The sequence below is a fragment of the Chelonia mydas genome, chromosome 2 (genome assembly GCF_015237465.2).
Source record: "Chelonia mydas isolate rCheMyd1 chromosome 2, rCheMyd1.pri.v2, whole genome shotgun sequence".
Taxonomy (NCBI): domain Eukaryota; kingdom Metazoa; phylum Chordata; order Testudines; family Cheloniidae; genus Chelonia; species Chelonia mydas.
The window spans coordinates 119,168,157-119,182,825 of NC_057850.1; the positions used below are offsets into that span (position 1 = coordinate 119,168,157).

The following is a 14,669-nucleotide window of genomic DNA, read 5'->3' on the forward strand; positions in this document are numbered from 1 at the left end:
CTCCTGGCAAAAGCATCACACAGACAGACAGAACCCTTAGTTTCCCACCCCCCACCCCCCAGATTTGAAAGTATCTTGTCCCCTCATTGGTCATTTTGGGTCAGGTGCCAGCGAGGTTACCTTTGCTTCTTAACCCTTTACAGGTGAAAGGGTTTTGTCTCCGGCCAGGAGAGATTTTATAGCACTGTATACAGAAAGGTGGTCACCCTTCCCTTTATATTTATGACAGTCAATGAATACACATACTGTAAACCATCAAAGACAGGAACTCCTAGATATTATTAGGGACCAGAGGTCTTAATATTCAAGGTTTCATACGTAAACGAAAAAGGAAGTTAAGATCCGGTGTGGAAACTGGAGGCTTTGTTTATGTTTCAGTACTTGAAATCACCACTAAAAGGAAACTGTGGGTTTATTTTTAGACCTCTACTTTCAGAGAAGCATTATCTGAACACTATGCCTATGCATGGAGGAGACTGGTTTATTTAAAGCAATCTCAAAAACCTTAAAAAAAAAAAGCAATTGTCAAAATTAGACAAGATGCTTTAAAAATCAAAGAAACTATCAATCTAAATGTGAAGAGAAACAGCCTGTGCTTTGCTATTGTAAAAAGTATCTTATTCCTGGTGCTGTTCAATATGGTATTGATTTGCTTCCATGAAATTCGTAATGGAGTGAAAATCCCACGAGGTAAAACAGGCTTGTATTTTTTACTTAATGAAAAAAATGATGCTATTCTGTGTTCAGAGAGCAAACAATGTCTCAACCAAGGAGGTGCAAAGTATGAGGAACAGTGAAAATTGGGTCCAATTACTCAGAAGTGACCATCTCATAATCACCATATTAAATGCAAGGAAATGTCATTCAGGGCTTTTATCTTCCACTGGAAGATAAATAAAAAGCTATAACATCAATGTTAAACAATGTACTGTAACAAACAATATTCTAAGTTATACAGAATTTTTCCTTTTGCATGTGCTGTGCTACTGTTTTCTCTGACTTATCCAATATGTGGCCAAGGGTTTAGAGCGGGGTTGGCAAACTTTTTGGCCTGAGGGCCACATCGGGATTCTGAAACTGTATGGAGGGCCGGGTAGGGAAGGCTGTGCCTCCCCAAACAGCCTGGCCCCCACCCCCTATCTGCCCTCCCCTCCCATCTTCTGCCCCCCTCAGAATCCCTGACCCATCCATCCCCCCCTCCTCATCCCCTGATTGCCCCCTCCTGGGACCCCACACCCTATCCAACCCCCCTGCTCTCTGTCCCCTGACTGCCCTAACCCCTATCCACACCTCTGCCCCAGCCAGGCCCCCCGGGACGCCAATGCCTATCCAACACCCGTTCCCCGTCTCCTGACGGCACCCCCCCAGAGCCTCTGCCCCATCCAACCACCCCCTGACTGCCCCCCGGGACTCCCTGCCCCTTATCCAACTCCACTGCTCCCCACCCCCTTACCATGCCGATGAGAGCACCAGGACCAGCAGACACGCCACTGAGCAGTCTAGAGCACCGGGGCAAGCTGGCGGATCTCACAGTTGCGCTGCCTGGCAGAAGCTCGCAACTCTGCCACCCAGAGCACTGGCGGCATAGCGAGCTGAGGCTGCGAGAGAGGGGGGACAGCAGCAGCCCTCTCTGGCCAGAGCTTCAAGGACCAGGCAGGAGGGTCCTGCGGGCCAGATGTGGCCCATGGGCCGCAGTTTGCCCACCTCTGGTTTAGAGCAATAATTTTCAGGGTTGGCTCTGAATAGTAGCTATTAGAGAGCAGCTTGTATGCAACGCACACAGACACCTCAAAAAAAAAACAACTTAACTATAAAATTTGCTCAAGCCTTAAATTAGGTATGAACAGTGAAGCTCACTGTAGCTTCTGCAGATACAAATAAGAGAATGGAGAAGCCTCCAAGAATGGGCAGGACTAGCTAAATAGAATTGGAAAGAGATGCCAACCTGAAAACTTTGGAGTGGTTTCAGTTTACTCAGCCACAAGCTTAATTCATCCTAGCCTCCTCTACATTCTGAATTGGGACTGGTAATTTGTATTTAGAAAGCTCTGTGAAACCCAAACTTCTGATATCCGGTTAAACTGGAATCAAATTTTAAACTTCCTTATATTTGGCCATGCCTAGTATCATGAGTTTTAAAATCACGTTAGTGATATATGCTCAGTCTAGAAAATGAAGTCTCTGGACACAATTTGAGTTTGATTACATGCAACTTTCATTTTAATGAGCAAATAGTCCAAAGGAAAAACGTTCACCTACTTGATTATCTTTAGCTACCTCAAAAATAAACAAACAAAGCGCAACTGGCAATCAAACCTACTTTACTAATCAGCAACACATTCGATTTCTTTGAGCTCTTCAAGACTAACCCTGTAATTGGCACATCATGGGGATACACACTGATTACATTTCTGTCACTTACTTTGGAATATACTTATAGTATTGAAACCAAAGATGAAAGATTTTTTTAGGATGTGAATAATAGTTTATTTCCATATAAATGCTTGATCTCTCCCCACAGTCCTCAAAGAAGCATACAGCTAGTACCCTACACCGTTCTGACTGCATACTTCCAGTTCAAAATGAGGCATGTGGTTGATCGGTCAGTTCGTAACTCTGGTGTTTGTATCTCTGAGGTTCTACTGTGCTAGGTAGAACTGAACTTCTCCTGGTGCGCACACAACTAGAAATGCTGGTATATGACCTAATGAAACTCCATCACCTTGGAAAAGACAACCAACCGGAAGCACATGGCACTATAGCAAATCAAGGCCAGATTAAGCATTAGGCCCAGTAGGCCCATACATAGGGTCCTTGATTCTGGCCATCACATGGTGCTCCAGAATTTGAAGATTCCATTTAATTCAGAAACGAAAGCTGTATTAAGATGTAGTTAAGATTGAGAATTTACAGTAAAATTACAATATCCTGTAATGTATTTTACCCTATGTTACTGACATTTATGTTCAACCTTAAGTCCATTTTAATGTAGTTTGAGTCTGGGAATTTCCCTTTTTCAAATTAAAAATTTCATACATGAAAGGTAAATAAACCCAAGGAGAATGTTACCATGTGACATTCCCAATTACTGGAAGGTATGGAATATTAAGCCTTTTATTTTTAACTTTTATGGCCATATTCATTGTATATCCTGGCTGCTCTATGCCACTCGAACAATGCAAAGCAGCTAGAATTGCCCAGAGCCGCCCTTCGCCTTTATTCTGGTATTACGGGAAAGGAGAAGGACAGCTCATTTAAACTAAACAGCCAACACATTGAATATATCTTAATGGAAATACTTCTGTATGGAATGTATAATAAATCCATGGAAGTCATTGCCACAAGGCAATTCATTTTCTTTCTTTTTTTTAAAAAAAAGGCAGCTTGGGCATTTGTAATAGTCATGTTTGTAAAACAGCTTGAAGACATGAAAGTGCTGTACAAGTATTAAGTACTACGTGACTAATGACATCTACAATTTAGCTAGCAAAAAAAGGAGTTTTGAATCCTCATGCTCTGGGGCATATTTCTCTCTAAGGCATAGTATTGTAGAGTTTAAATAGGGGCACACTACATGTTTTTATCTTCCTTAGAAAAGCATCAAACACTAGGTACTTTGAGACAGGATATCTGATAGAGATGTACTGCTGGTGTCCTGTTTTGGAAGAGTGAGAACTGTATTGACATCTTGTTGCAGTGAGTCTCCTGGTTAGGGCTAAGACTCAAATAGGTGTAACAAGAGTGTGGGACAAGTTAGCTTTTCTTAAGCATAGCCTCACAAACTTCACACACATTTTTTGATTCAGGTCAGTGTTCTCTTCATGAAGTGGAATGGCACCCACATGCACAGTGGGTAATAAATTGGTCTATGTGGAAGGGGTATTAATATTTTCCCTTGGTAACTTAATCAAACAGCTAAGAAAAGTCCCACACAAAATGTGAAAAGGAATGTTTAAGTTCCAATGTCTTGTGAAAAGGCATGAAATACAAGGTATTTTTTCTTCTACCTCCCCACTCAGTTCAGTCTTTTCTGCCTACAAACTAATGCTGTAAGGTATAAGGTGTCCAAACTGTCAAAATTCTGGCATTCTCCCCATCAACCTTTGTAATTTAACATTTGCTTCTTTTTGCTGTTTAATACTACTACATTCTTTCTCTTCTTACTCCTGTAGTTCCTGTTGAAAATGCGTACAGTGACAGTCCAGAATCAACTGCTTAACCTGAATCACTTGCACTAAGGAACTGTACAAGTATCAGCGTCTTGATTTCAAGTTGATGTGGACAACATAAAATACCTTTAATATCAGAGTAGGGAAACAAGTTCTCCCCCAACACACACACACGCAAAAATCACCTATTAGTTCTCAGCCTGACAATAGGGTAAGTATAGTTGATTAATAAAACTGAATCCTCTTTATGCCCCTTTTGAACAACCTACAAACTATAATTACAATATTTAGAAATTAAAACTAAAGTTACGATACAGTGTAGAAAAAGGCTATCAATAATGAAGAACATGCACATTTCCAGCTTTTAAAAGCATTCCATTTGAGGCTAAATCAACATATTTAAAACTGACCTATTTGGAGTAAGTGTGTCACCAAGTTGCATATCTAGGTCAGCATTTCTGCAGTGACCCCATTGAATCTCAGTCTTGAGCAGAATTCACTGTAATTTCCTCCACTTCTACCTCCCCCCATAATTCAGACTTTTCTGTGTACAAGTCTCACACTAACGGCCCACCCCACTGTTTAAAATGTGTGCACGCATAGCCACAGGACATATGCAAACTTATCAAAAAGCCATTAACAATAAACAGAAAATACATTGGGGGTGGAAGCTAATGCACACTCTGAATCACCCTGTTTTTCTTTTGAGCGTTAGTTAACATTAAGCTTTATAAATTAAAGAAGCAACAGCATGGACATGTTTCCTAGGATCTTAACTTTTAGTCTTTCACTGATAATTAGTGATAGGCAGAATTAGAAAAGTGTGGAATTCATTTTAGTCTCCGGAATAAAATAAGAAATGGAAATAAACTGAATTACTGGATGCAAACAATTCACCCATTAATTGTTTGGAAGCTTGAATGAAATCTGTTTCCTTATCCACGTTTTTCTGTTGCATGTATGATTTGTTAGGGATTTTTTTTCTTTGACATTCTATTAAAATAGTCACATAGCCTTCTTCCACACCCTATGTACGAAAATGCTGTCAAAGCAAGCAATCCTTTGCAAAGTCAGTTTAAGATTAAACTATGTGAGTTATATAAAAGTACACAAGACCATCTGAGAATTTTTCCTGAAGCATGTATAAACAATACTATCTAATGGTTTTTCAATTTAAGATTTTAGTAATTGAAAACTAAAATTACATTTTTCATAAACAGATATCTTGTGCTGTGACTTCCTCCTGTGTATTAAATTTATGATGCATTTTATTTTTTGAATATACTAGTAAGTGGAAGTTTTTACTCTCATTTGTCAGAACACAAACAGATACTATTTAGGGACAACACAATTTTAACTTTCAGATTATCCTTTAAAGATGCTGAAGTGCTTTTGAACACTAGGGAATTTAATAATGTTGAGTGTTAATAAAAATCCAAATAGATGCCACTAAGTAATGAATGTATTTTAAAAAACAATTTCAGAGAGTATATTTGAGTATTCACATTATGACACAAATTTCATACATCCCCTGCGCCAAAAACATTCATTTAAAAGTGAATAGCATTTTAAATAGATCACTTCTATATAAAACATTTAACCTGTTACAAGTTACACTTAAAAGCTAACAATGGAAGATTAGAGAAAATTTCCACCCCTCCTCCCCCCAAATTGTTTACTTTGTACATTTAAACAGCACATTTGTATTTTTTTCCATTTCCAAGAGTGTGTTGAGTGCCTAAAACCAGTTTTAACTGAACTAGCTTTCAAATAGGTAGCATCTTTTAAGATAAATAGAAATACAGGACTAGGATTTATTTTGCTACAAAAGGACCTTCATTAGATAACCCACACTGGTAGATTCCTTCCATCCTTCCACTTTGTACATGTAATTCAGGAACTGTGTGTTTCATCTTCTAAATTGAATTCCACAGGTACTGGTATCAGTAGCCAAACGAGATTTAAATTTGTGGTTGTTGCTAGTTTTTTCTATTTCAGTAACATACTAGTCTGTTATTGCATGATACTTCCCACACAAACACATTTAGCTGAGCTGGTATCACTTGTTTTCCATATTTCTTTTACAAAACAGTTTAGAGAAACTTCATTCTAACACATAGTAAGTCCTGTCTGAAAGATGTGACTCTACAAAGCTATACTACTGGAACAGAGTGATCTAGTTCGATGGACGTGTAACTGTGAAACAAAGATTTTCCTCAGTTTTTCACTGGCTATGCGCTGCTGTCAACATACTGAAGTGTTCCACTGCCAATATTAGTGGCTTTCCTCAGTTCTGGCACTCAAAGCCTTCTAGGAGCTCTGGGCCTGGAGTTCCTCCCCCTACATTTAAAAAAGGGAAGATATCATGATTATATGGGGAGATGTCCTCAGGTTGGCTACCTTCCCAATACTGTTAGTCATATGGGCGAGAGAGAGCAAGAGAGAAGCACAGCATGGTACAGAACAAGCCTATGCTGTCAGTAATTCAATGGGACTTTCTGGTCATTTATTTCTACTTCTGAAGTTCATTGTTTTACACTGTTTATCCTCACTCATGAGATCTATCCCTCATTCACCCAATGTCAGAGCCACTGGAGATGAAAGAACACTTGTCTTATATAAAAGATCGATTGAACAACAAGAACAAGCTCAAAACTGGAAATCAGATCATACCCAAAACCACGCGTATCTTGGCTTCACAATAAGAAGTCAGGGAGTTTTAGGTTAGTGTTCCAATGTCAGAGCGATACAAAATCCTAAAACAGATGAACTACTAGGACGTGCACAAAGGGCATTCTATGCCAGAAAGAATCCCAAACATTTATTGCCCAAAGAAAGCTATAATATAGTAAATTGAGTTGAATTATAAAAGCATAAAATTAACAATCCTCTTTAAAAACCAATACTTCAAAACATTCACTAGATAAAGTATACAGCCTTTTGGAAAAGCCAGACTGAAAGTGATCTAGAGTGCCATAAATCTATAAATATCTTGAAAAAGCATCACACAAACTACTTAATACAATCGAGAACATAAAAACCAGTTGTCTCTTACTAAATACAGAATGAATGAACATTAAAAATACAGTGGAAAACCAAAGAGAAAAATATGTAACCAGTGTGACAAAAGAACAAACATTCTTTACCCTTCAGTGCACAAGATACAGGAATATGAGCTATTATCAGACACCGCAAAGAACCCGACTAAAGAAGTAGATGGGAAAAAATTAATATAATAGAGAAAAAGACAACTGCAGAAACAACCTCTCAAGACAAGGTAATATGGTGCCAAATAGTAAGAGGTTAATAATGCAAATGGTGTAAAAAAAACAAACCCTAAATTCTGTTGGCAAAGCCTGCTCTAAACACACGTAATATATTTTTAAGTCTGGAACTCTACTTTAACATGCTCAGAGCTTTCATTTTTAAACATGAGTGGCCCTCCCCATCACACGTACACACATAGTAAGGCATTGACAGGAGTCTAAACATTTTTGGACTGATGTTGAAAGTGTTTTAGTGTCAGCTTAGTTACTCTCCCTTGTTGCCTCATCCGGCCCATTTCATTGTGGGATTTCTGTTCAATTATTTACTTTTCTTTTATTCTGAGGTTCCCTTGTATCCTCAGTACCTCCAATTCCCTTGCCTGGCTTTTCTTACTGCAACACCTTATGCTGCTTTATCAGAATAGTAGGAGAAAGAGCAGGGCTGCTCTGAACTCTGCCTTATGCTCAAATAAATTGGTTAGTCTCTAAGGTGCCACAAGTTCTCCTTTTCTTTTTGCGGATACAGACTAACACGGCTGCTACTCTGTCCCCTGAGGGAAGTGAGGAGAACAGATCATGCTGAACAGAGTCCTCACCTCTGCCCTGTCTTTCCAGCACAAGGCAAATGCAAAGGAGCTCTGAAATAGAAATTCATCAACTCAGCTAGAAGGTAGGTTGCTCTATATGTGGAGAGACTAGCACTGGTAGATACATATTCTGACTGCATAGTCAGTTACAGCGCTGATGCTCTATGATATTGAATAGATACCAAAATACAGTATATTGGAGAACACTAACTGATCAGCAGTAGGAAATATGTTGATATCTTGCCAGTCACTCAACTTCACCTATTTTAAGACAGAAGCGAAACACAACATTCCCAACAGAAAAACTCCTCCAACTGGTTCTTGAAGTTTCTAGCACTCTCTTTGGGTTCTCTACATGCCTTCCATTACCACAGTTTTTATTACTTCCGAAACACAAATTTTCATATTAAAATCTTGGAAACAGATGTTACTGACCTTCTCTATTCTAAGGGTCTTATTCCGTACATTAGTGAGCTGCACCAAGATTGGGTGGAGGCAGGGAGGGGGAGAGGGAACTCTAGCTAGTATTCTTTATTTACACATTGCAAGCAAATGGAGTTTAACCAAAAAACAACAACAAAAAAACACCACACCTCACTCCAGCCACAGGCCCACAACTGTTTATGCCATTATGGTGAAAGTGAGCAAACATTTTTCTTAATTAGAAAAATGAGGAGAACTCTAGTTGCTAGAGGTGTTCTTACCTTTGATGCTTGTCGAAGCCACCGTAAGTACTCTGTGAAGGTATCAAAACAAATGTAATAGGTCTGGCTCTGAGGTCCAGAGGAACTAAATGCTAAACAGTGCTGGTGCTTTTTCACTTCTTCCACCTGTATTTAAAAAGATAAAATAATTACTGCATAACATTTGGAAAGTGTCAGTGTGCAGGCAAAGTGAAGCTGTGAAACGGAGGAGGAGCTCAAAAGCCTCGTTAAGTATTGTTAAACCTGCAGTTTAATTAATCCAGTGTCAAGGAGCCACAAAACCCATGCAAGCAACAGATTAAGAAACCTGAACTGTTTAATAGGACTCTTGAATTAAGTTATATAAATGTACTGTTAGAGTTGAAGATAAAGATCTGGATAATTCTTAAGACCTGAATATCGTAAGACTTTTCCAAAATTAAACTGCCAAAAAGCCAATTATTTTCTGGCATTTAAAAAAATTTGTATTAACCACATGCTTCTCCCTACTGGGAAATGGAGTGGGAGGTAAGTAAATCTGATGGGTTGTGGGTAGGGCAGAGAAGGGAAAGGAGTTTGGCAATAACTCTTTTCTAGTTTAAACAAGTATTTGTTGATAAGCCTTTAACAGTGGAATGTGAAACAAAATATTTTGTGCCCTTTGCTGCTCCTTTTATATAAATACATATAAATATATAAAAACCATCATCAAATATTTAGTTTCGTCTGGATATTCCAAATCCGTAAAAGCAAAAAGTCTTCATCTTTTTTTTTGCTAGAGGTCTTCAGCAAGGGATATGGATAACCTGAAAAGAACTCTACGGAAAAAAGAAGAAGAGCATTTCCTTGTGAAAGACTTTTATGCTGCTTTTATACATGCAATAAGGAGCTGCAAAGAATATATAATTTAGTTTTGTTCTTCACCAGTAAAAATTTACCTTTAAAAAGGAAACTGGTACAATGTATGGTCTCCAAGATGTTTCTGTGATGTTTCACAACACTAAGTTCTGGAATGCCTTTTGCAAACCAGGAAGTGCAAGAGGATTTAAGTGGGTGCGGGAGAATTTTTTATTTTAAAAAAAAAAGTTCAAAAATACTTATTCTGTTCCAGCTGTCCCCCACCCAAGCTTCGATAGTGTAGGCTTTCAGCAAATATTTCTGGGCTTGACTCAGTTTTCATTTTATGTTTGCATTCTACCTTCAACTTGACCCCTTGCACATAAGCAATTCCTACAACAGACAGGAGATAGAAACAAAGACATACGTTTTGCCAATTCCATGAACAAAACCCTTTAAAGGGCTCAGGATCCATTTGGTTAGCTCTCTATCTTTGATGCTAGGATTTTACCCTACTCCTCCCTTGTGGCTTTCCCAGAGATAACAGCAGGCTAGGAAAGCTTGAATCTTGCACTTCCCAGTATGCAGCAATGAGTAATGCCATCTGCTGCTGGGGAGAAGGTTGTGGAATATCCCTTTGTATTTCTTCTGGCTGAGGAAAAAGGACACACTCCAGGGAGAAGGTGGGAACATTCTTGTATGGAGAAGGTACAGAGGGGAGAGAAAAGAATTGCTAGAACAGGGGAAGCTCCACACAACTAGACTTGGCATATAAAATGCCCTAGAACAGAATATTAAGGTGAAACTCTGAAAACTGACTGTGTAAATATGACATCACGGACTCCCATGTGTATTGTGTCTCAGTCGATTTCAATACCATGTGCTACTACACAAGGTTAAAAAAAGATTCAGCTGCCAGCCCTGCAAAATCAGCCTAGGGTCCAAGAACCAAGAAGGACTCTTTTCATCTTGTGCATTACAACTAGTTATGAAGATTCTGCCGGCCATACTGGATCTCCAGTTGCTCCTGTGGTAGCCCCATTGTCGTCAGTGCTGTTTCACAGGAAAATCTGATTGGAATAAATTCTGTTGATGCACAAAATGGAATAGAACCCAACTCCATCTCTGAGCAAACAGGTAGCATGAGCAAACAGCAACAAACACTAAGTCACTGGAAAGATACAACTCTGAATATACAAAACAGATTTGTTGATTAAGATAATGCCATTTTACAGTTATGCTGTGGAACTGCTCTAAAACGTAAGTGCATATATTTACACATGCTACCTAGCGAAAACTAAACTCAGCCAATGGGCAAAGTAACGTACTACTCAGCAAATACAATAAAAATGTGTCTTTTGCCACATACCAGGGATGGCTAAATTGGTTCGTGAGCCACATGCGGCTCTCTTACAGCTAAAGTGCAGCTCGCAGAGTCCTCCCTCCCCCATTCTCTGCCTACCAGACTGGGGGCGGGAGGAGGAGAAAAAGAGCTCAGGGCTTCTGCCCTGCGGTGGGGCTAGGGGCTTCTGCCAGAGATTACTAGTTCTTACTGAGGGTGGGGGAAATGACAATTTAAAGGTTTGCCCCCCCCCCCAACAGCTTGAGGCATGCCCCCCAGGCACACCTCACTTCTTATCCTCAGCAGCCCCTCCCTGCAGCTCCCAGCTGATTGCTGCTGCCTCTCCCCAGGGCCACAGCTGCCAGCTTGCGGACACCAGCAGCTGCAGTGCAGGGAGGGGGCCCCGTGGAACCATGTGACTGAGCAGGGCCAGCCAACTCCAGCAAAAATCTGGGGAAACATGTGACCCCATGTGCCCCCCGTATGTTGTTTCTGGCTTCAGCCCCGCGGGGCACGCCTGCTGGCACTCAGGACTTCAGCAGAAGTTGATCTGAAGCCCCAAGCCTCGGTAGGCACCTCCTGAGGGGCTGAAGCCCTGAGCCCCGGCAGGCGCACCCTGGCTCTCGAACTTCTGAAGCTTGTCATATGTGGCTCAGAGGGTCAGTAAGTTTGGCCATCCCTGCCATACATACAAACATACACAGAACAATTAATACTACGTGAAAAGAAGAGATAATGATCCCACATACACAATTTAATAGCCATTCCCTGTTTTTTTCCTTTTTTAAGTTCTCAATGTAAGAACTTTGCAAGGAGATACAAATGATTCAGATACAGGTAGTAAGTGTTGTGTCTAGTAACTGTTTTCATTATCAGATTCCAAGGAGTGCAAGCTCCTTGGGGCAGGAACCCGTGTCTGAAAATCACCACGTATACCTACAGCAGTGAAAAATAGGATTAAGTGAGCAGCCTCAAGCAAAAAAAACAAAAACCCTTACTTTTCCACCAATTAGAGGGAGAACATGCATCTTTCCAATTTGGCTTTCTTTCACCGATGATACAATTAGGCACGTCCCACAAAGGATAACTTGGCGTCTTGTCCATCTGTTGACTGGCAAATGCATTTTCCCTTTTCGAACATTGTATGTTCCTGAGAGCTGAATCCGTTCAGAGTTGCCAGTGCTGTGTGGCTTTCCTGAAATAGAAACAAAAGCAGGCACTTTATCACTGAAGATGTTTTCCTTTTTCAATCACTCTTAATAATGTTGAGCACAATCTGACAAATGACAACCAACTCTGGAGCCAAACAAGTAAATAAAGGGACTTGAGCATTGCAGTATCAATACATGGATACTGACTAGTACAATTTCCTTTCTTCAGTATTAGTCTTGCAGTTTTGGTACATTTAAATATTTGCCCAGACGATTTCAAAAATACTGTTTTGCATCTTCTGCTTTACAACTACGTATAATACCTTTTCTTGCCTCTCTTCTGAACCAATGCCAAAACCGCACTAGCCCATCCCTAGTAATTATATTTCAAAAACCGTGTAATAGGCATTTTGAATATTTGTTTAATAGTATTGAAGTGTTCAGACTTGGAATGTCCTCTGTTCATTAGATCTTGGAGTTCATTTCAAACATCTCTAGATGTTACTTTTTTAATCTTACTCCACCCACAAAGAGCCCACAGCACTTTTACGTACAGTACTGCAGAGAAACTGCAGACGGGGTAACAAATGAGCAGCTCAAATCAGTGACCAGGCGGATCATTTCAAGGTGATCATTTAAAGGAAAGCTCTTTCTGTAGAGGCCACCATGACAATGACATTCAGTGGCCACATGGTACAGTAGATTATGGAGCTCTATGTTTAAACTCTTAGGCCTCAGGTGGAAAGGCTTTTCATTGTCTCACTATAATCTGAAGCATTTATCCATATTAAATTACCACCACCTCCAGATCTGGCATTACTCAGCAAAAGACAAGCCTAGGACTAAAGTAGCAAGGCTGCTGCGAGTCAGGACAGAAGTGCAATCACAGATGTGTGATACACTGGCTAACCTTGTTAATACTATGCTCGGTTATAGTGCAACTTTTCTGACAGCATGTTTAAAAGAAAGGTTTTGCTGCGGGTGAAACAGCAGAAGCAGTAACTCCAAAAAGTTTCCTGATGCCTAGACAAAAGACTGGTAAAATGAAGATTCATCTGTTTTCTAAATTAAACCATAAACCATGAGATCAAGAGAAATCTTAACAAGCTATAATTTCTTTAAAGAAAACCTGAAATTCCACAATTCTGGGGGATTATTACAACAGCTGCTGCAGGTTAGGATCACTCCAGTCAGGGTCCACTATTTGAAAAAAGATAAGTCATGGTGCAGAAACACCCTTTTCTAAGGGTTAACGTCTCTCATTGAGTCAGCTCTTTTAAATTAGCCATAGGAGACCAAACAATTTAAGCCATCTACCCCAAAGTAATTTCCCCCAATGACAACTGTAACTATCACTTCCCTTTTAAAATCTGTTTATTAAACCCAAACTTGGCACAGTTAGTCCCGGTTTTGCTATGCTTTAATTAACATTGGCATTTAGGCTACTGTCTGCCTGTTTAGAACTGCAAGATTGTTGCTGTAACTTAAAAAAGGATACTTCACTGCCTACAGATTTTTGGCATTTATTAAAAATTGATATTCCGAGACGGCACGACCAAGTATCAAACTCAAATCTATCAGAAGATAAAGGCACTCCTATTATGTCCAACAGCACTTCAAAGATAGGAGCACACTGTAATCAGTTGCAATCTGATCAGAGGATCATGCTATGGCTGGAACTTCTTTATTGTATGAACCTGATATCAAATGCAATGAAACTAGTACAGTACTGAGGACCAAACCTTCAGGAGAAATCTTCATGAGGCAAATCAGTTATTTTGAGAGCTTACATGGCAAAAGTAGTTTGAAAAACACCTTCTTATTGTTTATATATATATATATATATATATATATATATATACGGCTACGAATGTGAATCAGTGTTGTGCCATGCTAGGTGTAATACAAAAGTAGGCACGATGCTTGCTGTGAAAGCTTTACAAATTTGTGACCAAACTCAGAACTCCTTTAGAAAAGTCATAAAGTAGACCACCAGTGCTGGTGCTGTTTGGAGACAAAATTCCTGTGAATAAACTCTACAAGATGTCTAGAGAGGCCATGTTGCTGCTACATGGCAGAAAAGTCTGACATGTCCAGAGCCAAGATATGAAGGGCAATGGTCTTCAGACAGACTGGCAGCTATACCAGACCAGAGCGTACCCTCAGTTATACTTTAACAATAATTCTCTAACTAAAGTCAGTGTTGTTGTTTAATGAGGTAAACACACAGGCTCATCCTCCAAAGCTAACTACATGCAAGAAGAGTTTAGAAAGAATCCATGAACACAGTTAACATCCACCAATACCATGTCTCAGACAACTATCTTTGGAAGAGTTTTTAAGTAATAGTTCTCTCCATTTTATACTATGGATCATATCTTTCAACAGATCAAGAATAATTCCCACTCCCAATCTTGCAACTGATTCCACAACTTAAAACATTAAACAAATTTTTAAATCTGCAGGAACTGATAACTTGCACCTAAGAGTTTTAGAAGAACTGGATGAGGAACTCTAAAACACAAAGATTTTTAACAAATGTTGGAATATTGGGAAGTTCCAGAGGCCTGTTAAAAGGTGGTGAATATGTCAATAATTAGAAAGGATAAGTGGAATGATCATGCTAACTACAGA

The 14,669-nt window shown here is 39.6% G+C and overlaps 1 protein-coding gene across 1 annotated transcript in view; it reads right to left on the bottom strand.

Moving 5' to 3' along the window:
• Positions 1 to 14,669, bottom strand: part of PHLPP1 (PH domain and leucine rich repeat protein phosphatase 1) — a 219,163-nt gene that overhangs the window by 89,250 nt on the left and 115,244 nt on the right. The window contains exons 2-3 of the mRNA XM_007058813.4: positions 11,883 to 12,079; positions 8,727 to 8,852 (exon numbers count right to left, since the gene is read on the bottom strand). Coding sequence (XP_007058875.3) covers positions 8,727 to 8,852; positions 11,883 to 12,079 — 323 coding nt within the window. The remainder of the gene's footprint in view (positions 1 to 8,726; positions 8,853 to 11,882; positions 12,080 to 14,669) is intronic.